At 44.0% G+C, this 23384-nt stretch overlaps 1 protein-coding gene across 1 annotated transcript; it reads left to right on the top strand.

The window, feature by feature from the left end:
- Positions 1-1937: 1937 nt before the first annotated feature.
- Positions 1938-21418, top strand: acss2l (acyl-CoA synthetase short chain family member 2 like). Its single transcript, XM_036519034.1, has 18 exons — positions 1938-2222; positions 2819-3014; positions 6624-6715; positions 7205-7308; positions 10847-10919; positions 11358-11433; positions 12310-12394; positions 15538-15675; positions 16274-16444; positions 16564-16697; positions 17600-17732; positions 18372-18428; positions 18830-18910; positions 19076-19184; positions 19295-19363; positions 19754-19930; positions 20173-20247; positions 21226-21418. The coding sequence occupies exons 1-18, from the start codon at positions 2090-2092 to the stop codon at positions 21351-21353; spliced, it is 2031 nt and encodes a 676-aa protein (XP_036374927.1). The 5' UTR covers positions 1938-2089; the 3' UTR covers positions 21354-21418.
- Positions 21419-23384: the final 1966 nt, after the last annotated feature.

Here is a 23384-nt window from a genome sequence, read left to right as displayed (position 1 = left end):
AGTAAAGAGACTTACTCACTTACTCTTTCTCAGACAAAAATTACAGGCGCTGTTTGGATCCAGGAAATCAGGAATTACCCCAAACAATGCATCCCGCACCCCTGCGGAACGAAGTCTGACGCAGGGAGCGATTATGCCTATAGTGGTGATAACGATGAATGTATGAAAGAACCGAAAGCGACAATATGTAGTCTTAGTCCAAGACTATATCAGGACACACTGGCAAATCGGCAAACAAGGATGCCGTTAGGGTTGCAGTTGTTCATGTTCATTATACCAGGACTCACTCAATCCGCGATTTAAAGTAAATATATCGTAATTTGGAATAACACAACAGAAGTAGATTAGCTGCATATCAAGTGACCTCCAATCCCCCGTTATATTTACTTAAAACGGGGATTAAAGGGATGCCTTCAGATGGATGATCCAGTGGCACTTCTTAACATATATCATTCGGTATTAGACTAGCAAATCTATTTCACATCTTCGAGATGTAGTTTACTCCTCTTGTTGTTGCTTGAATTGCAGTTAATGTTTCTTAAAGCCGGTGTAGATACAAATCGTTTTTCCCTGACATCGATTAAAACAGACTGGCTGCGTACATTCATTTTCAGTCTGTGTAATCAAGCGCAGACAATTATGATCGTGTATTTATTACTGCCAATGTTGCTGTTAAGTTTTATTTTCAGCAAGACAACCTGAGCTTCCTATTCTCATTTGTCCTTGGAAATATGAAAGAAATATGTTCACTCTTTCATTATTATTACTATTATGTAGAGCAAAAGCTCTAATCCTGGCCATTAAGTAATCATATTTAATCAATTGTTCAATTTAATATTAATGCCAAGGAAGTTTATGCAATCACACTGTTTGTACTTCCTGAAAAGAAAGGAGATCCTGCCTGAGCAACATAATTATATCAGTTCAGAATTTACACAGTCATTTTTATTTCATCATGACAGAAACCATAGGAACACAAAATACCATGCAACTGCTGATTTAAATTTTGTTTTAGACCTATATCTTGAATCAACAATACAAGACAAATTTAATTTCATACGGTCATCTGTGTATGCAGCAAGAGCACAAAGTGACAATAACTAATTCAGTCTGAGCTCTGGTGCTTCACAAAAGACGATCTGCAGCTGGCCATTGTGTATATTTACTGTTGCTGTGCTTGTTATCACGGGGCCTACATGCTATCTATCTAAGAGATAACAATGGTCAAATACACTTTGCGTTGGGGGACATCAGCATTAGTTTTCCATACAATGTTGCCCGGATACAATGTAAACAGGATTTGATCCCTTAACGCCTTGCTTTCTCAGAGACCGATGTTTTTTGATGGTCCTTGTCAAATATATTGTACTATCTACTTCCTGTGCTAAACGAAGCCTATATATTTTCCAACTGTTATAATGGAGATATTTCATATTCCTTATTATGTCACTTCTTCTTTTTTTTTTTTTTTTTTACTTTTTTCAGATTTCATTCCCTAAAAGGGACATGCAATTCCTAGGTATTTTGAAGTTTATCTTCCTTTCTCTAAGTAGGAAAAAGGAATGGAGCAGGATTGCCTTTTAGGATCAAGACTTTACAAGATAAAAGACAAAGTCAACCAAAGCGAGAGTAAACGGTGCACGATCATCTGGGGCCATCATAAAATATCTGAAAAAAAAAACTGCAAATGTAGTTTGTTAGACCGAGTACGACTGATTTTTCGGAAAATACCAGCATTCGTCCCCCTGCCTTTGCCGTGATCCCTTAAACCAGCCCACATGTATTCTCCTCCCACTACCCTGACGATAATACGATAAACAGACCAGCGGGGGATTGGCCAATGAGAAAGTGGGAGTGCTTCAGCGAGCGATGTGATTGGCCGTTTTGGCGCTAAACAGACTGCGAAATTAGCACAAAATCGGGATTAGGAGGTAGGCGCTGCACAGAGAAGCACAAAAAACTACACCGCAGTTTGAGGACCTACGGTGTAAAACCTCTGCTTGTGTCAACCCCGCCGGGGAGCGGAGTCAGCGCTAGGACACAGGATTAGCCTATTTCTGTCCCATTCAGATATCTGCATCCGTCCACGATGGTGGTCCCTGGATCCCAGCGCATAGAAGAGAAGGTCTTCCAGCCTTCACAGGATTTACAAAGGGAAGCACACGTCCCAGATTTTAGTACTTATTTTACGATGTACAAGAAATCTACAGAAGAACCAGAGGGTATGTTAACTTTTTTTGCTGTTATTTTCATTGATTACTGAAACTAATACTGATAATAATACAGCTAATACTGACATATTCTACAGCAAATGTGACACATTCTTGAAAAACTGTATTTGATGATTGCAAATATGTATACAGAAGCGCAAATGTGTGTGAATGTAAACATTTTCCAGTCGTTATTCCATGAGATTGTGAATGCTCGTTTATGACCGCTGTCTTTATACTAGGTCAGTACAAAGGGAGGGTTGTCTCTTAAAAGCAGGCTAATTTTTGGTATTTATTCTCCTTTTGGGAAATGACAGCAAGCATCTAGCCAGAAAAGCAATGGAATGTTCTGTAGTGCATGCATTTAAAGGAGAAGCGTGCTATTTGCCCGTAATGCACTGTCCTTGGATAGATGCGGCTTGTCTAACGATGCACTTAACTGCATTTTATTGTTTATCACGTGATGAACATGGTTGACATGATGAACAGCCATGACGGCAGTCAGTCATTCTCAGACCTCACAGGCATCACTGGAATGCATACAGTGCAGTATCCCTCTTTTGTGCCCTGTGCAAACACCAACGCACTGTGTCATCTCCCTTTCACAGCATTCTGGAAGGAGGTTGCCGAGGATTTCTTCTGGAAAACTGGTCCAGTGGGACCGATGCTGCAGTACAATTTCGATGTGACCAAAGGCAACATTTACGTAAAGTTCATGGAAGGTGCCAAAACCAACATGTGCTACAACGTCCTGGACAGAAATGTGCATGGCAAGAACCTGGGAGAGAAAGTGGCGTACTACTGGTAAAGCAGCACCTAGAGACTGCCGCAAACACAGCAATGTGTGACACACAAATGGTGCACTGTGGCAAAATGAGGCATTCCAGTCAATGCCAGCCATGCCCTCTCATTGGCCAGCCCTAGTACTTGAATGCACAAGAACAGGCATTTGCGAAGTATTTATTATAATATTATATGACATGACATTAGTGCTTTGAGACCAGGACATGCAATATGTGCAGAGCACAATGCACATGTTATGCAGTGTATGCTGTACTTTTATCATGCGTTGACAAGAAGAAACTTTCAATTCCATCTCCGCGCACCTTCTGCCTCGCACTTCTTTCTCTTCTTCTTTCTTCTTTCTAGTTGTTTGTCTCCTCTGCCTGTCTGTCCTTGTGTTTTCACCTCGTTTACCTCTGTTTTCTACTTTCCTTGACTTATTTAGCTGAGTTTAGTTGTTTAGGTTGCACTTAAAGCTTACTCCAAGGTCTCCTACACTACCGTAGCTTGCTTGCTGTTCCTCATTTGTAAGTCACTTTGGATAAAAGCGTCTGCCAAATGACCTAAATGTATGAAAAAAATGTAAAAGAACCGGATTTTGTGGTATTTGGGTGGTAAAGGGGAGAAATGTAACAGCACTTCTAATCATAAGCCTGTTTGTGGCAGGAGCTTTTTGTACAGTTGTATAGGGGTGTTCTCTTAGTACGGCTGAGACTGTCAACATTGGTTTTGTAATATGGTATTACTGTACACACCATACACAAGCCTCAGTTTTTACCCTACACAGCCCTCTTTTAAATCACACTGTCAACTGTTATAAAAATTAATAAGAGCAGAGTTTACATTGTTTTCATGTTCAGCATGGCTGTATTCCCTTTATGAAGATTCAACACCAACAAAGTGACATGTTTCATGCTGTTTAATTGCAATTACCTTCTTCTGTTGGGTAGAATGGATGCTAATAATTTGGTGGATGCAATTTCAGTGTTTTTATGATTGTGTCTGGTAGAATTTAAATGACAGTGTTGCTATTTCTGTGTTCATAGTTTGTGACAGGGTTGCTGGAGGTGTGATAAGCATCTTGTTGATGTTTGGCTTCTGTGTGGATTTACACCTTGTGTGATATAAATGGTGATGTTAAGGATAATGTGACTTGAATGAGATCAGTAAAGACAGTTGATCGCTAGGGAGATTAGGCGTGCCTTCCTGGGCCTGCTGGTGAGTTCTGGTCACTGTTTCAGCTGCTGAGGCCCAGGAGTTCCTGTGATGGAATGTGTATGTGAAAAATGCAGCAGTAGAATGTTTGATATGAAGTGCAGAGACTCTGATATTTAATCTTAGTTAGTATCTACACAGTATCTTTTCTGTCACACTGTAACAAGAAACCTCTTCCCCTTTAATAAAAGGGCCTTATCAAAGCTGTTTCATATCAAGGAATGATAATACAGCAAGGTCCTTATTGCCTCTGAAAAGCAGACCTGTCTTGACCGAACTTGACTGCACTACTGTCTAATTGGCTGTGCTGATTTTGGCAGGAAGTGGAGTGTCTTTCCCTGGTCTGGGTGCCATGCACCATGTAGAGATTAGATATTAACTCAGTGTTGAGTCTCCACTCTTGTCCATGACCTAGCGTACAGGGAACTGAAAGATGAGCCAGTTCCTGGAAGTTGTTTCCTTGTTTCCTTGACTCCTCAACCAAACCTGATCAGGACATGATAAGGATGAGGTCATCGCAGCTTTTTTGCTGAGGCTGTAGTCTGCCTGTCTTGTTTTTCCTCTGCTGGTACAGCTGTGTAGCCTGGACAAAGGGCCAGATACAGTGACCAATAGTCTGAAGCTGATCTACACTTCCTGCCTCCAAGAAGCCCTTATGGAAAAGTAATACGTGGTGATGTATGTTAAACAAAGAAACAGATAATACAAGGAATGGGTTATTTTACATGTGTTACATAACACCTTTTAAAATCTGTTCCACATGGTAAATACATACTGTATTCCAGCAATTAAAAACACTGATGAAAAAGAGCAAGCACTTGTAATGACATTTACATGCAACTATATATTACTGATAGGGCGCAGAGTTTTCCTCCATTGTGTGACCTGCTAGGGTTTTTTTTGCAATTGTCATTCATCAGTTGTTTCTGTAGGTGCTCCAGTCTCAGCAAACAGCACAGGCATGTGAATAAGTAGGCAATATCAATTGTATGACTTTAGCAGCTAGGAGTACATCAGTACAAAGCAAAAAAAATATATAGTTACAGGTAAAAGAGAAAGAAATTTAACATGGATGCATTCTGTAAATGAGGCAGTGCAGCAGTATCTGCCTGGTACACTGCATACCATTTTGCATGACTAACAATATATCATTGAAGGACACATAAAAGATAATAATAGCTTTTAGTAATAATTACAGACTGATATTTGAATCTCACAGGGAAAAGAGGGATGTCACTCATGACATGAAAGATGCGATTATCTGCATGGATATGCCACTTGAAAAAGCAGATCAGTCACAGTTCTGTGCATTTTTTAACAGGAATGTAATGAAATGATGGGCAGTTCCATTAGCCAGTTAACCAAGATGTTCTGCAGAAAAGTGGCTTGCATGAAATCAAAATCAAGGAAATGATCAAAACATCTGACAGCACAATAGATGCAAAAGGTCCTTACATTTTGGATATTTTGTTTGTTTTGCAAGGATAATGAATTATGACAAATCTGAGAGTTATTCTGGCTCATAAAGTGGATCTAAACCATGTGAATTACTTCGGGAGATGACATTTGGCATTTGGTTTGAAAGGAAGTTATATCGCTGTCTTTGTGGATATTACGTCATCCAAGGGTTTGTGGCTCTAATGATCACCATGTCTTGAAGGGGTTTGTTCCCAATGAGGTCAGATGTTTGTTGGAGCATCAGGGCAGGTGTGCGACATGTGGGGCTTGACGGGCATGCCGTGTACCCCCCCCTCTGTCCCAGTACCTGGTGAATAATTAAGCCTGTGTTTGATGCTGAGGCAGCAGAGCATGATTGCTCCTGCCTTTAGCGTGTCCACACACTGCGCGATGCCAGCTGGCACTGCCACGGGAGGTCAAACACGGGCTCCAGATGAGCGCTCCACTATGCGCAGTCTGAAGGCCTGGCTGCGTCCCTGGCCTTGTGCAACGCTGGGGCAGAACTGGCAATGCAAAGCGCTGACTGGAGTCCAAACCTAATATGGACACAGTAAGAATGGAGGGGTGAGGGGGTGAGCATGTAGTCTGTCGCTTAAAATAACAGAGAGCTGATTTTCATATCAATTAAGATGGCGAGTGCATGCCCTCCATTCAGAAGAAGGCGACAATGAGGGTTTTACAGAAGCAGACTGTCGACAGTAGTGCCTAACAGCACAAGATATGCAGCTCATTCATAAGTCATTTTTTAGATCCTCACACATTTTTCAAATTTTCATTCACTGCCAAACTTCAAGTGTTGTGAAAGAATGAAAAGAATTATACTTGATCAATTAAATCCTTCAACTAAGTTCTACAAAGAGGGCTGTAGTTGTTTGATTGAATCAGGTGTATGATGGCAGGTAGCTTTGACTGAGGCTGAATCCATTTCGTACTGATGGCCGTGTGCTCTCTTTGCAGGGAGGGGAACTGCCCTGACCACTATGTCTCCATCACATACAGTCAGCTGTTGGCCCAGGTGTGCAGGTGTGCCAACGTCCTGAAGCAGATGGGTAAGGGTTCGGCACCAGTCTGGTGTGGAGATCAAGCTTTAATTTCTGCATTTGGTCTAAATATGTTGCCATTTTGCACGCTGCTCGTTACATACTGTTTAACATTAAGCCACAGGCTCAAAGGTTATAACCCTTTCCTAAGGTTAGATCAACAATGCCAAGGTAAATATGGACATAAGAGTGTAGGATGGTGTGCAAACATTTACCAGAAAGGGGAGAAGAAATGTAAACTAGTCAGGCTACTGTAGATGAGTGGTATTTCAGCTGAAAAGAATGAAATGAATCTGTAGTGGCACAGGTGTACAGATTTGGATAGGCCTTCCAAAGGGAGAGACTATGGTTATTATCACAGAAAATCCAACACCGGTTTCAGAACATGGAGTTTCACCATCGTCTTCACCTTCCTCTGTTGTGGTAATGTGTCTGGAAGACTCTGGGTTTCGTTGTGGCGCTCAGGGCTAACGTGTTGTCTTCTGGCTGTGTGGACAGGTGTGAGGAAGGGAGACAGGGTGGCCATCTACCTGCCCATGATCCCGGAGCTGGTGTGTGCGATGCTGGCCTGTGCCCGGATCGGAGCCGTCCACTCCATCGTGGTAAGGGTCCCCTGCTCCTCTCAATGTTCCCCAATTCATGGGAAAAATTTAAATCAATCAATTTAAATCAACCAATCAATCAATCAATCAATCAATATAAATCTGGTTTGCACAGTCATTGCTGGGTGTGACGGTCATGGAGAGACCGCACATGTCCACTGCCTTCCTTGGGCACGAGTTGCCTTTATGTGAACTCCGCGACACTCGCAAACACACACACGCTGACAGATGCCGATAAGAGCCATCAAGCTTAAGTCAATGCGATGCCGCTATTGACGGACTTAATGTTGTCGCCCACGAAATCTACGTTTTATAACGGTGAATGAAAACGCTAGACAATCTTGTGATTATGCTTTAAAACATTTTTATTGTGCTTAAGTAGGCGCGCAAACTTGAGTGCATTAAAAAAAAAAAAAAAGAACAACGTAGCATAGTCATACCGTGTTGAATGCTGCTCCTCAGTGTTGGCAAGTGTCGCTCCGGTGGCAAAGGAGTGCCGTGGGGAAACAGCGTAGTGTTTATTTCATTCCGGCCACGATTGGCCCAGTTTACCTTGCTTGTGGCCATGAGGGGTGACAGAGACGGCCCTGATCAAGCCGCCTCCGTTTTAATCCTCATGTGTCATTTTGTTGAATTGTACTTTGGCTAAAATCTGCTGTTTAAATGTTGTAGGGTGTTATGATGCTGCATCAGGATTTGTCATGTTGTTGTTTGTGTTGATTGATTGTTTTATGTTCCCCCCCCTTTATGTGAATGGTGCTGGTCACCTGGGATATGTCTGTCTGTCTAGTCTCATGGAAGGAGTCTAGTGTTGGATGTTGGACTGTGAGTACTGCTGCTGTAATATTGTTCTCTGCCTTTTCAAGAGAGACCTAGCAGATTTTGTACTTTGTTTTGTAGTTATTTTTGTAGTTGCGTTCAGAGATTACTATTTTTTTGTTTGCCTTTTTCTTTCTTTTTCTACTTAAAACTATTTTTGTGTTATTTGAACTTTGAATATGGACTCCTACTGATTAGTTTTAACATTAAACCAAAAATAAAAATTACTTTTTGTCCATCTTATTCACTCGCACTCTGAGTTTTTGGCCTGACCCAGGAGCCCTCAGTGGCGCCCTCTCGTCCATTCCTTTACACTGGGGAAAAGGCCAACATAAAAACTGCACAGTATTTGCCGTAATAACTAATTTAGGGAGAAAATTCAATTGATCAATCATTAATTAAGTCAATTGAGCAATTGATCAATATCCGTTCAGTGCATTTACACGGTCATTGCTAGGGAAAAGACCAACATAAAAAAATCTGCACACTGTTTGCTCCCAAGACCAATTTAAGAGTGAAAAGTGGAAAAATTTAATTGATCAGTCAATAAATAAAAACGTATCAGTCTGATAGTTTGCACAGTCATTGCTGGGGAAAAGCCAATGTTACACATACAGTACAGTGCATTCAAGGAAATACCTTTGTGTCAGGCTTGCACCCTTAGCCTTTCAAAGTCAACAGCAGATGTTTGTGATCGTCACACCTCCTCAGGTGGGTTTGGTGTGTCTCCCACCTGTACTGGTTTAATCAATGTAGCTTTGTACAAGCACCAATGAAGTCCCAATGGAGTATCGTAAACACACTTAAACCTGTTCTTATAGGTTGTGTATGTATGTATGTATATATAAATATTATAACATGTAGAACTGTATATGAAGATATAGTCAGTATTAAACTCAGTGTTGTAATTCATGTCATACTGCAGCCATAATTTCATTCGGGCCAAAAACTATTTATTGCTTGTCCTTCCCGTCCAGGGACGGTGCAGTGTTACATTTTAAAATACTCCTAGGGGTTGTTCCAAGGTCAGTCTTTATTAAACAGGCGAGTCTATTTTAAGGTGCTTAAATATAAGTGACCCCATTTTTCCTGGGCTATTGTCTGCCATGCTGCTGTTTTGAAAAAAAAGAAAAAAGGCTGTCTGTACCCCTCTATGTCTCATGATAAGATAGTATAGACTGTATAGGGTCAGGGTCTGACACAATTTCAGAAACAGCACAGATAAATGGTCACTGGATTGGCTGTGATTGCTGTGGCTCTTCCTTACTGTCTCCTTTACATCTCCCCTCCATTTTGGTTTAAGCTCTGTTAAGCCGATACTTAGTGGGGCAGATCGCACACTCATCCCTCTGTGGTGGTTCCCTCTTTTCTGAGGAGACAGAACGACCCTCACAGTACACTATGTATTAGACTAATGTCTCTGTGATTTTCCGAGGAGGACAATTTACAAACAATTTAACCTTTTAACATTTTACTGCTAGATATTTCACTAAAGTGATTCAGGTTCAGTAACACTCAGGAGTCAAACCAGCAATTTTCCAGTCCAATCCCATGATCGCTGTAGAGCTGGAAGTTTAGTTCTAGCTCTGCAGTTTAAAATGGGTTTAGTGACCGTGACTGGATCCAGGTCTACAGCAGGAAAGGGGTGTAAAAGCCAGTCTGGTTGTAGCTCTACAGTGGGAAGGGGCTGTAATAAGCCAGCCTGGTTCCAGCTCTACAGTGGGGAAAGGGTATAATGGGCCAGCCTGGTTCCAGCTCTACAGTGGAAAAGGGGTATAATGAGCCAGCCTGGTTCCAGCTGTGTGCTGGCGTCTCGATGATGCTGGTCGTGAAGCTACCTGTTGTTTTACATCCACATATCTGTAGACCCCGGCTCTAATAACCACTGGACACCGTTGTCCCTGTGACACCATAGGGGCCTTCTCCAGACAGCATGCACTTCCACTGGGTTGTCTTTACCGTACATATTTTTACCTTCATATTCACTTTACCTATCTTTACCTTCTTCCATATTGAGGAGTGCTCTGTGCTCTCTGCCGCCTCTGCCTCCAGACAACAGAGAGTTTTACTGGAGTTTCACCCTATTTGTTATAGTGTGTGTAAAATTGTAGTTATAGTAGTGGGGTTGGTTTCTGCTCAGTTAGCCCCTGCTGAATGGAAAAAAATGCTACCGAGTGCCAGGGGAAGTTCAACAGCCCATTGTTTCACAATGGTGCTGATTGTGGGCAGAGTGAAGGTGTTGTGAAACATTTTGTGAGTCACCTCAGTCTTGCTGTCCTTTTATGAGTGCTGGACGCAGATACGAAACTGAGTTGGATCATAGCATTACAAACCGGCCCTAACTTTGTTGCGACATGTTCGAACTGGACTGAGACATATCCCAACTTTGCTGTGACGTGTTCTAACTGGACTGAGATATTGCCCTAACTTTGCTGAGGCATGTCCTGTTTGAACTGAGATATGTGAAGTTCCATTCTTCTGTCTGCCACTGAGACCTGCGGTCGTCGCTGCTCATCTGGAGCGCAGTCTCAGTGACAGGCAGAGAGGCCTGCACCTGATCAGTTCAGTCTCTGTCCAGTTAGAACATGTCATAGCAAGGTAATACCAGCCCCTACACACCTGCACCCCTGAGCCCTGACAGCCAGGCGAGTGGCCACTTCTCAGATGAACAGAAAGTACATCCCAGCGTTTAACCCTTAGTTTTCTCTCCTGCCCTCAGTTTGCAGGCTTCTCCTCTGAGTCTCTGTGCGAGCGGATCCTGGACGCTCAGTGCTCTTTCGTCGTGACGGCAGGTAACTGCATTTATACATGTACATTTACCTTTTGTCATTTAGCAGATGCTCTTATCCAGAGTGACTTAAAAGATGTGGGTACAAAGTATGTCTAATGAAGTGGCATAAAAAATACAAAGCACATAAATACAAGGCAATACTGACCATATTTAAATGGGCGTCGGTGCAAAACAGCACTGAAATCATAAATGCATAGCTGGATCAACACCGTATCCCAAACAGAAGTTTGGAAGAAATAGAAGAGCTGGGTCGCCTGGTTGTAATCTGGGGTTGAAGCTTTCTCTGATTTGAAGTGACATCTCTTAATGTACGCTACAGTGTGACCCCCTCTAAAAGCATGCACTTAAATACAGCGTCGCCATGTTGCCATGTTGCCCTGCGCCATGGTAACGGTCCCCTGGGCTCAGTTCCTGCTCTCTCCCTGCCTTCCCTGCGCAGATGGCGTTTACCGCGGCGAGAAGCTGATCAACCTGAAGCAGATCGCCGACGAGGCGCTGGAGCGCTGCAGGGACAGGTAGGTCGCAGTCACTCCCCCCTTATCTCACAGCAGGAGCCCTGTCTGCCCGAGAGCCACTGCAAGCTTTAGAGATACGGCGCTGACAGGAGCGGTCAGCCCTTCTCCGCTCTCTCCCTGCCTTGCCCCTCACACTCGACCTCACTGGACCCTGTGGGTTGCCGGGGAAATGCCGAGGGGTCCGACTGGGCCCATATGTTAGGGCCCTGCTTTGTGGTGTGGGATCGATCGCTGCGCTTGAATGCACTGAGCAAACCCGATGGAGAATCGTTGAGGCGTGGGTGGTGGGCATTTGTCGTAATCAGTGAGAATCAACAAGTGTCAACACCCTTAGAAAGTAACGTGACAAGCAGCATAAATCAAGCACCTAATGAGGCATTACTAATCACTTCTGTCTTTATTGACAGACAAACAGCACAGTTTAGGCCTTTCAACATACAATACCCAGCAGCAAAAGAACATTCATTCAGATGTTTCATGAAAATGCCAGTAATATGTATCTTCCATTATATGAGACTGTAGCGAAGGGCGAGAGCAGTCACCCCACCCGGCCTCGAACCCAGGTCTACGGGGTACCAAACATGCAACTTTGACTGTGACGCCAAAGAGCCGTTGGTCTGGCACTCAGAGCGCATTCTCAACCGTAGTGACGGCACTCTGTCACAGACACTTATTTTGACAAATATTACGAATGTTCTTAAATATCCATACTTACACACGCGTACTATAAACATGTAACGCTGTAAGGAAGCCTGGGTAATTTGCAGACAGAATGTGTTTTATTCACTTCCTGCTTCCTGTTTCCTGTTTCCTGCTTCCTTTTGTACTAGCTTCTCCCTGTGGCAGAATCTTATGGTTCTTTTCCTCTCTCCTCAGAGGAGGATTTTCTGTGAAGAAGTGCATTGTGGTGAGGCACCATGCGCTAAGGACGGAAAATGGCGGCGTTTCCAACAAGTTGCAGGTACGCCACATGTGGCGGCAGCCCTCCTCAGGCCGTATCTCACAGTGACCCTGGACAGGTGTAGCGCAGAGAGAATTACACCAGCTGACACTTGAGTCCCGGATCTGGTTTATGGCACTGCTGAAATTCACTTTGTTTGAGTAAGTCAGCCATAAAGCTGCAGTCTGTAATGTATGTGGTTGAGGACAGCAGCATTTGTTAGGTGTGTGGATGATATAACAAACTGACCAATTGTGAATTGTGACACGTGGCGCAGTGATAGGAGCACGGCTTGTAACCGAAAGGTCGCTGGTTTGAATCCCCACTGGAACACTGCTGTTGTACCCTTCTGTACTTAACCCAGAATTTCCTCAGGAAATATCCAGCCGTATAAACGGGTAACATGTAAAACTGTCACCTATGTAAGTCACTCTGGATTAGAGCTAAATGACAATAATGTAATGTAATAAACTGTGTGTGCACACTGAAAGTGGTGCTGGAAGTTGGCCAGGCTGTTTCAACACATGCACATGAACACCGTGTCCAGGTGACTGAAATAAGGTCAGCTGTTTAAATGGAGGGAGAGGCTTGATGTCTCCCTGACAGATGTTTGGTTGCCTGGCATTGACTCTCAGTGAGGTCTATTTTGGTGATGGCAGTCCTTTGGTGCTGGCTGGGGTACAAAAAGTGGCTATAACAGACCTGGCTCGCACAAGCTAAGTAGGAGCCTTTCAGCTTACGGTGAGACCAGTCAGAGCTGGATTTATAAGTGCCTGAATCTTGAAATGATGATTAAGATAGTTGCCTGAAAGACAGAAACCAATGGTAAGTGTTTGCTGGAACGTAAAAGCACCCTTTCAAATTTTTAGTGACAATATTAAGAGCAAATATGGATTTTTATGGCATAATAATAAGGTGCCTTTAGTCTTGTTAACATAAGCATTTGCCATCCCTTAGTTAATTTTGCTGTAAGTTTTCAAATCAGTGATGGACAATTGCAGATAGAATGAATCGGGTAAAACATATTACAGATAGATTAAATCAAATATTTTCCATTTCTTCTGAAGTTATTCCATGTGGGCTCAATCTCCTCTGCATAGCTGGTCACCCTGCAAGGAGCAGAGGTTTGTCCAAAGCATAACAAAATGAAAGCACAGCATTAACTCGAAGACCTGACCTCTGAGTTGCTTTTCACTGCCCTCTGGTCTCTGGTGTCATGGCTGTTCAGCCAGTTCAAGAGCAAGTAAAATCAATGGTATGGCCACAATTTCAAAAATCATGCTAGAGTTTCTTTTGAATTTAACAGCAGCGGGCTTTGTTCTGGATATGAATTCATGAATTTCATTGGTGTTACATTTGTGTCCTAATTGAAGTGAATTGTTCTGTAAATTGACTGTAAAACTCACATGAAGTTGCCCAAGAAACAAAAACAGGCACAAAAAATCCTGTCTTTGAATAGATTCCTCAACACTGAATGCAAATTACGCTGTGGTTGATTGAAGCTGGGCCAAGGAACATGCCCTGGTGCACTGATACTGGTCTTTCTGGTTCCAGCACTTTTCAGCTGTGCATTTTAAAGGCCCTGTGTGAGTCAAGGCTGCTGAGTCAGAGCTGTTAGCATTGTTTCTTTTGTGGGCCTGACTCACCCCAGCGTCACTGCTGTGCCTCTAGAAACCTGAGACGGCCATTCCGGCAGCCCTGCAGCCTGGCTGCCATGCAGGGGACGCGTGCTTGTCTGAGCGGGCCGGCTCTCATCAACCTCCAAAAATAGCCCCCTTTGGGGAAACCTAGAAACTGTCCTTCACTGGAAAAGGATTAAAAACCTGCTATTTCCTAACAGAGGGCCATTTGGTTGCTGGGTCCTGAAATGGAGCTGGTTTTCTATCTAAATGTGTGTGTGTGCATATTTATGTGATGCTCTGAAGTAACTGTTCAGGTCAATCCCAGCTGTTTCATTGATATGAAATGCATGTGTATATTCTCTGCCAGTGCTTGCTTACAAGCTATTGCCAATATCATAAACAAAAAGGTCAATGTAACAGTTAGATAAGTGATTCCCTGTTGACAAAAAATGTATTATGTATGAATAGAGATAAGAATGTTTGCATATGTAGTTGGTGAGCCTGTAAAACTGTGGTAGATGCTTTATTTTGGGGGGGGGGGGGGGGGGGGGGGGGTGTCCCCCACCTGCAGCTGTATTTCTTCAGTGCTCAATTACTTCTTTTCATAGGACTTCAGGGTTGAACTGACTTTTGGTGAATGGACGGGGAGCTGGGAGAGAGACTCCATCTTGGAATCCATCATTAAATCATTCCCTTCAGTCATCCTTTCCACACTTTCACTGCAGGCATTGAAGAGCTGTGCAGTAATGGCAGAGCGGTGATCATTTAACCCTCCTGTGACCTCTCAGGGGGCACAAAGGAGTCAGTGATGAGAGGGGGGGGGAGTGTTTGTGAGGGCTGACTTATTTAGAAACCCATCCTGGCCCCACAGCCAGACCTACTGCTTGAGGTGCCATTGCTGGGCATGGAGAGGGCGTATCCAATTACACTATTTTCTGAGAAGGTTTTTTGACAGGGCTCCAAATGTCTGCCAGCCGACCATGCTACACATACATACATACAAACATGTATTTATATATACATATAATGTTTCTTATTTTCCTACTTTCACTTTTTAAAGTTTCCCTTATTCAAGTAAAGATTCATTTCTATTCCTTGCCCTTCCATCATAAATCTGTAAAAATCAAAAGGATCATTATAATGAAGATTACACATGGTACATTTACATAAATGATATATTTTTAGACAAAACTATAATTTTGTCTCTGTGGAATCTAACATTAATAAGAGAAAATGGTGATTGTGGTCATTCCTATGCCTCCCTGTGGTTTGTCATATTGAGCATAATATGTGCCACACTAAAACTGCACCATATTATTAATATTATTATTATTATTTCTTTAAATGGCAAATGCTCCTATCCAGACAGGTTTACAAGGCCTTTATGGAGATATGCATATAGTGGATCCAAGAGGTATTAGGTCCAAATGTGTTTGAATGTGAAATCCCATCATCGTGTCTCTGTTACAAAAATTTTGGGGAATTTAGTGGTTCAGTTGTAGGTACCATGGGGTTATACCCCCCCTGCCTTCTATTCCCCAGACCCCCTGGAACACCGAATGTGATGTGTGGTGGGACGAGGTCATGGACGGTGCCTCTGATGAGTGCGAGCCGGAGTGGGTGGACGCTGAGGACCCCCTCTTCATCCTCTACACCAGCGGCTCCACCGGGAAGCCCAAGGCAAGCTCCCGCCACCTGACCTCACTTCCTGCCCTGCCCCCAGTTCAAGCCCAAGCCCCTCGGCAAGCTGCCAACAGACTTCCAGATATTAAAACTAACTGGATACTAATAACTGCTGTCTTGACCAATCAACTAATTGGGTTCACCTCAGTCCTGAGAGTAGTGGTGGTCAGAACAGAACAAGGAGACAAGCTGGATTGAGGCCTTGCTTTGGGGATGCATTTATTTTGAGGGTCCTGATTGGCTGTGACCTACAGTAGGGTCGGATCACATATTTGCATGTCCAGGTCAGGGACGTTTGTAAAATGCCCTGTACTAGTCTAAATCAGTCTTAGCCAAAACAATGATTGGCTCTCAGTGACAGATCATTCCCTGAAAAAAAACAACTGCTTGTTTGTGTCTTCCCTGTAACACTGATCTCACAGATAATTTTCATCTTAGCTTTTTCATCCGCCCACTGATCACAGATGCTGATATTGGGCTTCATTACTTGGCAGGGAACCCATTATTGTGTTTGGGTGCCAGTGTGATTTGAATGCTGGCTTTGTGAGTTGTAAACATTTACTGAGGAATTCTTCCTCCTCTCCCACGCATGCAGGGAGTGCTGCACACCACAGCCGGGTACCTGCTGTACACGGCGCTGACGTTCAAGTGCGTTTTCGATTACCACCCCGACGACGTGTACTGGTGCACAGCAGACATCGGCTGGATCACCGGACACTCCTACATCACGTATGGGCCCCTCGCCAATGGTGCCACCAGCGTGCTTGTGAGTGCACCTTCTCGTGCCCCTGGCGGCCAAAAAAAGCACGACATTTACTGTGTTCACCGTTGAGAAAAACGACGTGTTGACCATGATGCGGGGGCCACTGTGTGTTTCCCTCGCAGTTCGAGGGCGTGCCGGTGCACCCGCACGTCGGCCGGTTCTGGGAGATCATTGAGAAGTACGGCGTGACGAAGTTCTACACGGCGCCGACTGCCATTCGCCTGCTGATGAAGTACGGCAAGGAGCCGGTGCAGCGGTGAGTCTCGGCACAGACTGCTCTGGGTGTAACGCTACATCGATTCGATGAGATGCATCCATACAAAAGCAGTGATACAGCCGTGTCGGTGTCGTGTGTAAGAATCAATTGATGCCATTCTTTTTGTACTTATTTATTTTATTCATAGTAATGCAACAGTTTGGATGAAAACTACATCGACTGCAACAATCCTACTCTCTGTAATAAATAGCGCACTTGGTTATTTTCGAATTTTGAATGTTGTGTAGTGAATGGTTGCTTAGATACTCATTTCCTTAAAAGCATAGAATAATTTTAACGCTGTACTGAAACATATTGTACCGAGGTGTGTTGTAATAAATCACACCAAGTATTGCATCACATCTAAGTGAATTTATAGATATATTCTGATAAATTGTACCGTAATGCAGTGTTGCACAAACAGGATTCCATGTCGCAAACACATCCTTCATTTTTCTAACAGTCTCATCAGCTTTGTGTGGGTTATTAAGCATAGTGCTTTTGTGATACTACTCCTGACGTACTTTTACAAAAAATTGTAGTGATTATTATTTCCATAATCATGCTCATCATAATCACACACTATTCGGGAAAAAGCTGTGCATTTCATTTTATTGCAAGAAATGACCTCACGCTGTGTTAAAACGGTGAGTCTTGAATGTGACCTTTGGCGCCACCTGCTGTGCTAGAAATGCACTTCAACCTTGCAATTTTTTGGACCTGGCATCATGTAGTCTTGTGTAGACTTTATAATGAATCACATTTCATGAACATGAGTAAAAAATTTATGAGTGATACATGTCCCATTTTCTGCAGAAGTAAAGGGCGGAGACATGGAGGGCTCGTTCCTCTGCTCACCTGTCCACATACCACCTGTACCTCACCTGTGTCTGCCACAACAGGTACAACCTGACGAGCTTGCGGATCCTGGGCACTGTCGGGGAGCCCATCAACCCCGAAGCGTGGCACTGGTACTACGAGGTGGTAGGACAGGGGAGATGTCCTGTGGTGGACACTTTCTGGCAGACAGAGACGGTGTGTGAGTCCCCCTCCCCCCTCCCCCATCCCCCGTTCAGCTCCCTTTGTCTTTGTTATATCCCCCCATCTCATCTCAGCTCAGCTCACATATCACATTTCTTCATTTCCTTTTTCCTGAAAGCATAGCTGTGACAGGCATTGCCAAGCACCTTCACAGCTTTGCCAAAACACACCTCCACTCCAATTCAGCACAGAAAGCAGTAAAGAATTCCACAAATACGAATATAATTTTCTAAATCTAAATGGCAGCAGTGTGGCATAATGGTAATGAGCAGGGCTAGTAACTGAACCCTCAATTGTTGTGTTGTGTTGGGTTGTGTGAACCCGAAATTGCCTGAAACAAACATCCAGCTGTGTGAATGGTAAAAGCTGTAACCTATGTAAGTCGCTTTGGATAAGAGCATCTGCTAAATGACAATAATGTCATGTTATGTAAATGAGCAGATTATGGAATCTGATGTCCCCTTTGTTACAGTATATTGTAAGATTGCATTTATTGAGTTTATTGAAGTTTTTGACCTTCATTGAGTCCTCTTCATAAGATGCCCTGACCCAGGAGTATAATGTAGTGCCATATGATTGGATAGAGTGGCGACACAGTGGACCAATGGGATGAACTCCTTTCTGTTCCTCCAGGGTGGACATGTGCTGACTCCCCTACCTGCGGCTATACCCCTGAAGCCTGGCTCAGCGGTAAGTTGCCTCTGGGTCTGTCTGGAGGTCTGTACCTTTTGGTGGAATTCAAGGAGGATTTTATAAATGTCCTTATCTGGATATCAGACCTCTGATGATGGCACATTCTACCCACGGCAAAAAATCAAAAGCTCTCGCTAACTGGTAAACAAATAAAGATTCTAACAGACATGCTCAGTTTGCTATAGTGTTGCTACATGCTACAATCTGTAGTAGCCGGACCTGTCCGAAGACAAGTCATGTAATTGACTATAGTTTTCCTGTCTGAAACTGTGTTTCTTAAAGATACAGCGACTGGTTGACTTTATAATTGGGACCTAATCTCTTGTGTGATCTGGGAGCCTGGTTTGGCGGGAAGGCACTGTGTTGTTTGTGGTTAACAAGTGTGCCTGCTCTTGCAGACCTTGCCGTTCTTCGGGGTGCAGCCCACCATTCTGAACGAGCACGGGGAGGAGCTGGAGGGCGAGGCAGAGGGCTACCTGGTGAGTGTGCACCCCCTAATCTCATTCAGAGGCCCTTCCCACAATTGCAGGAGGGCCGGTGCATCCAGCAGATAGCTTCAGTTGCTTCTGTTTTACAGCCCGTGTATCCTGTCACGCATCCGCTCATGAGCCAAAATGGTGGCGTGGCTTCTGTGCGTTTTTCAGGTGTTCCGGCAGCCGTGGCCTGGCATCATGCGCACGGTGTATGGGAACCAGGAGAGATTTGAGAACACCTACTTCAAGAAGTTCCCAGGGTTCTACGTGACCGGAGACGGTGAGCTTGTGGGGACGTGGCAGAAATGATGTGGCACAGACGCCCGGAGATCAGGTGGCGACAATAGCCGAAGTGAAGACGCGCGGCTCACGTTACTCTTCCTCCCTCAGGCTGCAGGCGGGACAAGGACGGCTACTTCTGGATCACGGGCAGGATTGACGACATGCTGAACGTGTCTGGTAAGGACCAGCCAGCTCTGTGAAAGGGCGCCTTCTGCTGGGGGCTCTGGGGGATCTGTGTCTGGAACTTTCACTTTCCCAGGCAGTGCTGGATTTCTGTTAGTGTTCAAGCATCTTTTTGTAGTTTTGTTTTTAGTGCTTAGGTACAGCATTTAATCCAGGGTGAGTTGCTGTCAAAGCTTAGATTTCAAGGGTGAGGTCACTTGACACTTGGCAACTTTCGGATTTCCCCTCTCAGTGTCACTGGAACGGCTAGCTCTCCAGCTGCCATGACAGCCACGGTCACTTGCTGTTCACGTGACATCCGGTCACTTGTATGTGTGACAGCTTTGCAGCCTCACTACTGCGGGTGACCCACCCAGGTGACAGCCCGCCCCCCCCCCTTCACAGGTCACCTTCTGAGCACGGCAGAGGTGGAGGCGGCATTGACGGAGCACATGGCCGTCGCTGAGGCCGCTGTGGTCAGCCGGCCGCACACCGTCAAGGGGGAGTGCCTCTACTGCTTCGTCACCCTCAAGGACGGCCGCGAGTTCAGCCATGCGCTGGCCGAGGAGCTCAAGAGGCAAGGTACAGAGCCAGTGGTGAACCCTAACCCTAACCCCACATCCGGTAACACCCGAATGAACCAATCAGTATAGCCTGTGAAACTCCTGAGCCACAGATTCACTACATCTAAAATACATATAATGTTGTTCTTTGAACGCAAAAGATCATAATGAAGTTAAACTGCCCGTATGTCCTTGATTTGACATTGTAGTGCCCTGATGGCCTATGAAAGAGACAATCAGCATTTTGTCTTCCCTTTTCAGTGCGAGAAAAGATTGGTCCAATAGCTACGCCAGACTTCATCCAGAATGCCCCAGGACTACCAAAAACTCGCTCAGGTACCCCGTTTTGTTATATTCATATATACATTTACACTTTGGTGGTTAGCGGGTGCTCTTTTCCAGCATGACATACAAGTAGACACTCTTACCTAGAGTGACCCCAGGAGTTAAACACAATGGGCATCAAGCAAAATGACACAAAACATTACCGAAACAAGGAAGCCATCATCCAAACACAAATAAGAGCCAGTGTCAAGCACACAAGGACAAGGCTGAGACCACTAATGTGCACCTGGCTCAATATGCAAATAAAACACAGTGTGCCATTCCAGCACAATACCAACACATAACCAGGGCCTCCCTGGGTTGATGTCAGTGTAATGGTATGATATCGGTAAGAAATACTCCCCCTGTGCCCTCCCTGGAGGGTCTCCCACAGTTAGACTCCCTCGTCTTCATACGGCGAGGCTGCTGCTTCAACTGCTGCTTCTACGCAGACACGCCTAGTAAATGCCCTGCTCACATACTGAGCGGATGAGCAGCCGGTTGAAAGGGGGGAACAGAAATACTGACTAACGAGCTGTGAGATGCATCCTGGAAATGACCCAAGACAAAACAAACACCTGATTTATAGCCTTACAAATAATAAACAGCAAACAGCTACACAATTAGCTGAGAGAAAGAGAGAGACACTCGCACATGCATGTACACACACACACGCACACACACAACACCTCATACACACTTATATGTACACATACACACACAGTTTGTATTGTGCTGTCTTATCTTTTGTTGAACCTGCAATGTTTTTCTTTATTTGTTCATGCTTTGACAAAATGAGAAACAACCTCTTATCTAAATCAATCTGAATTGAATTGAACTGAGAAAGAGAGAGAGAGAGAGACGAGAGAGATGAGGGAGAGAGATCTTTACAGCTGAGACACACAAGCTCACCGCTGTCCTAGTTGAGTGAACCGCGCCCGCGGGGGCCAGAGCACGTGTCCAGTGAGCCGTGCCCTGTCCTTTCTGCAGGCAAGATCATGAGACGCGTGCTGAGGCAGATTGCCCGCAACGAGAAGGACCTGGGCGACCTCTCCACGCTGGCCGACCCCAAGGTGGTGGAGGTCCTCTTCAGCCAGCGCTGCGAGGCGGCCGCCTGAGCCCCGCCGTCCCGCCAAGCACAGTAACAGCAAGTGACCTAACAGGAAGTCCAACCGCAAGCTGGTGCCAGATACAGATTTTAACCTGGAGTTCCTCCTTTGGTTTAATTACAAGCTATACGACTTGTATTACAGTCATATTTTCATTGAAGTCTGTACCTTTGCCATTTCAGTAAAATGCTTGAACATGAGAAACCATTCAAAGCATAGCTGGCAAGTCTGATTTTAGCTTCTTTAATGCGTTGCTTACTGCAGAAGTGCAGTTTTTAGAGAGAAAACCCACTTAATGTTTAATGAAAACCTGTTTGTTCAGCTGTGGCACATCTTGTACATCAGCAGAAAATGCTGTAAACCATTCCAAAACTGGTACTATTCTGTTTCCAATCATATTTATGAACATGTTGACTAATTACATGGGTGCAACTTTTAATTTTTATTGTTGCCATTCACTTTATCAGGTCATAAGTAAACCATATCTGGAAAGTGAACTCCAGGTTGAATATTCTATGCTAAAACACTGGGATAACCCCAAATGTGACCAGACAATCACAAAGTGAAAACCAAGGTTGAGTAGTGCATTCAGTTTTTCGCTTCATAGAGCAAAAATGTGCACATGGCACTACCAACACAAAATAATAGAAATGCAAATGTAATTTACTTGATAGTTGGGCCAACATTGTGATCTGTAATCTGGGGGGAGAATCAAGAGCTGCTGCTTCTGTATTATGACCTCATCTCTATCATGTTGGTCCTGTCTCTTGAATGGTTGGTTGGCTTTGGTTTCTGCTTGCCCTTTCACCAAACTGTGTCATGGACGTGTGTTCTTAGCTTTGCACAGAATCTGTTTTTCTCTCCACAAGGTCAGTCCTCCTTTATACATTTTATATGTTTCTCACCACTGACTCTGGTTGACTTGAACCCAGAATTCCTTTCAGCCTTTTTTTAATTAAAAGATGCAAGTCTGCTGTGTACAGTCCCACAAGTTCCATTTATTTTAAGGTTATAGTGATTTTATTTTGACAAGTTTTTATGCTTCACAAAAATAAATTCTATGGTTCATTTGTGGTTTTTCTTTATTTTGAACATGCACTGTTTGAATGAATAATGTGATTGAATGTATTATTTGAATTGTCAATGTATGCCAGATTAGTCTGTAATAAAAAAGGTCAATTAATGGATTTATTTTGGAACACTATCAGAGCTGACACTATCAGAGCTGACATGAGTCATTATTGGTCTTATTAATAATTTAATGACCTGTTTATGACAGCAATACATTTTAATGTTGTTTGCTGCGTAATGAAAACGCACATTGAAATTTAGTATCCAGAACGCCCTCAACATGGCCTGTGGATGCACACAGAAACAAACTGGTTTTAATTGAAACCAGAATGTTACATGTGAACCGGGTCAATGACTGGCGTTACAAAATGTTGTCATATCAAGTAACTTCCTCTAGAGGTCACTGTTTGACACCCAACAGGAATCGAGAGGACAGAACAGGCAATGGCTTGCCCTCTAGTGGCCAATCGTTCTCTGCGCAAGCAGAATTGTTCCACCGAATAAATCGTCGAATTTGAAAACTGAGTCAGCTTCTTAGGGCTTCATTGCCATATGCAGCTGAAAGGGTATACAGCGCTCTACAGTCCTTTGATGATGATATCAATTCTATCACTGGAAGCAAATGGAGGAACGGAAAAACCTTCCTTATCTTTAATGCCACTGATTCCTGTCTCTGACTTTCGGCACTTCAGTGCCGTTATTTTTGATCTCTTTGTGTAAGATTACAAAACATGTGGCAGTGGAAGATGAAAAGGTCCGCTAAACATTGGAGGCCATTGCGAAACCTCCCTTTCTCTTCAGGTCAGTTGGGTTCTGCAACATTAGCTTGCCTGCTTGATTTCGAGATCCTGTACCCTCAGAAATCCTCAAACGGGACCTAGTCCGTACGAGATTATCGCGTTTCTTAGCGGCACCGGTATGCGAAAGACAGAAAAGACACAAACATCAAGATGTTAGATAATGCATTTG

The sequence above is a fragment of the Megalops cyprinoides genome, chromosome 24 (genome assembly GCF_013368585.1).
Source record: "Megalops cyprinoides isolate fMegCyp1 chromosome 24, fMegCyp1.pri, whole genome shotgun sequence".
In the NCBI taxonomy this organism is placed as follows: Eukaryota; Metazoa; Chordata; class Actinopteri; order Elopiformes; family Megalopidae; genus Megalops; species Megalops cyprinoides.
This window is presented reverse-complemented; position numbering and strand designations above follow the sequence as displayed.

Excerpts from the sequence above, each read along its gene's own strand:
- acss2l (XM_036519034.1), top strand. The coding sequence starts at position 2,090 with ATGGTGGTCCCTGGATCCCAGCGCATAGAAGAGAAGGTCTTCCAGCCT. Across the intron at positions 3,015-6,623 it reads GAGAAAGTGGCGTACTACTG|GGAGGGGAACTGCCCTGACC; the intron begins GTAAAGCAGCAC and ends CTCTCTTTGCAG. Across the intron at positions 16,445-16,563 it reads ATGGTGCCACCAGCGTGCTT|TTCGAGGGCGTGCCGGTGCA; the intron begins GTGAGTGCACCT and ends TTTCCCTCGCAG.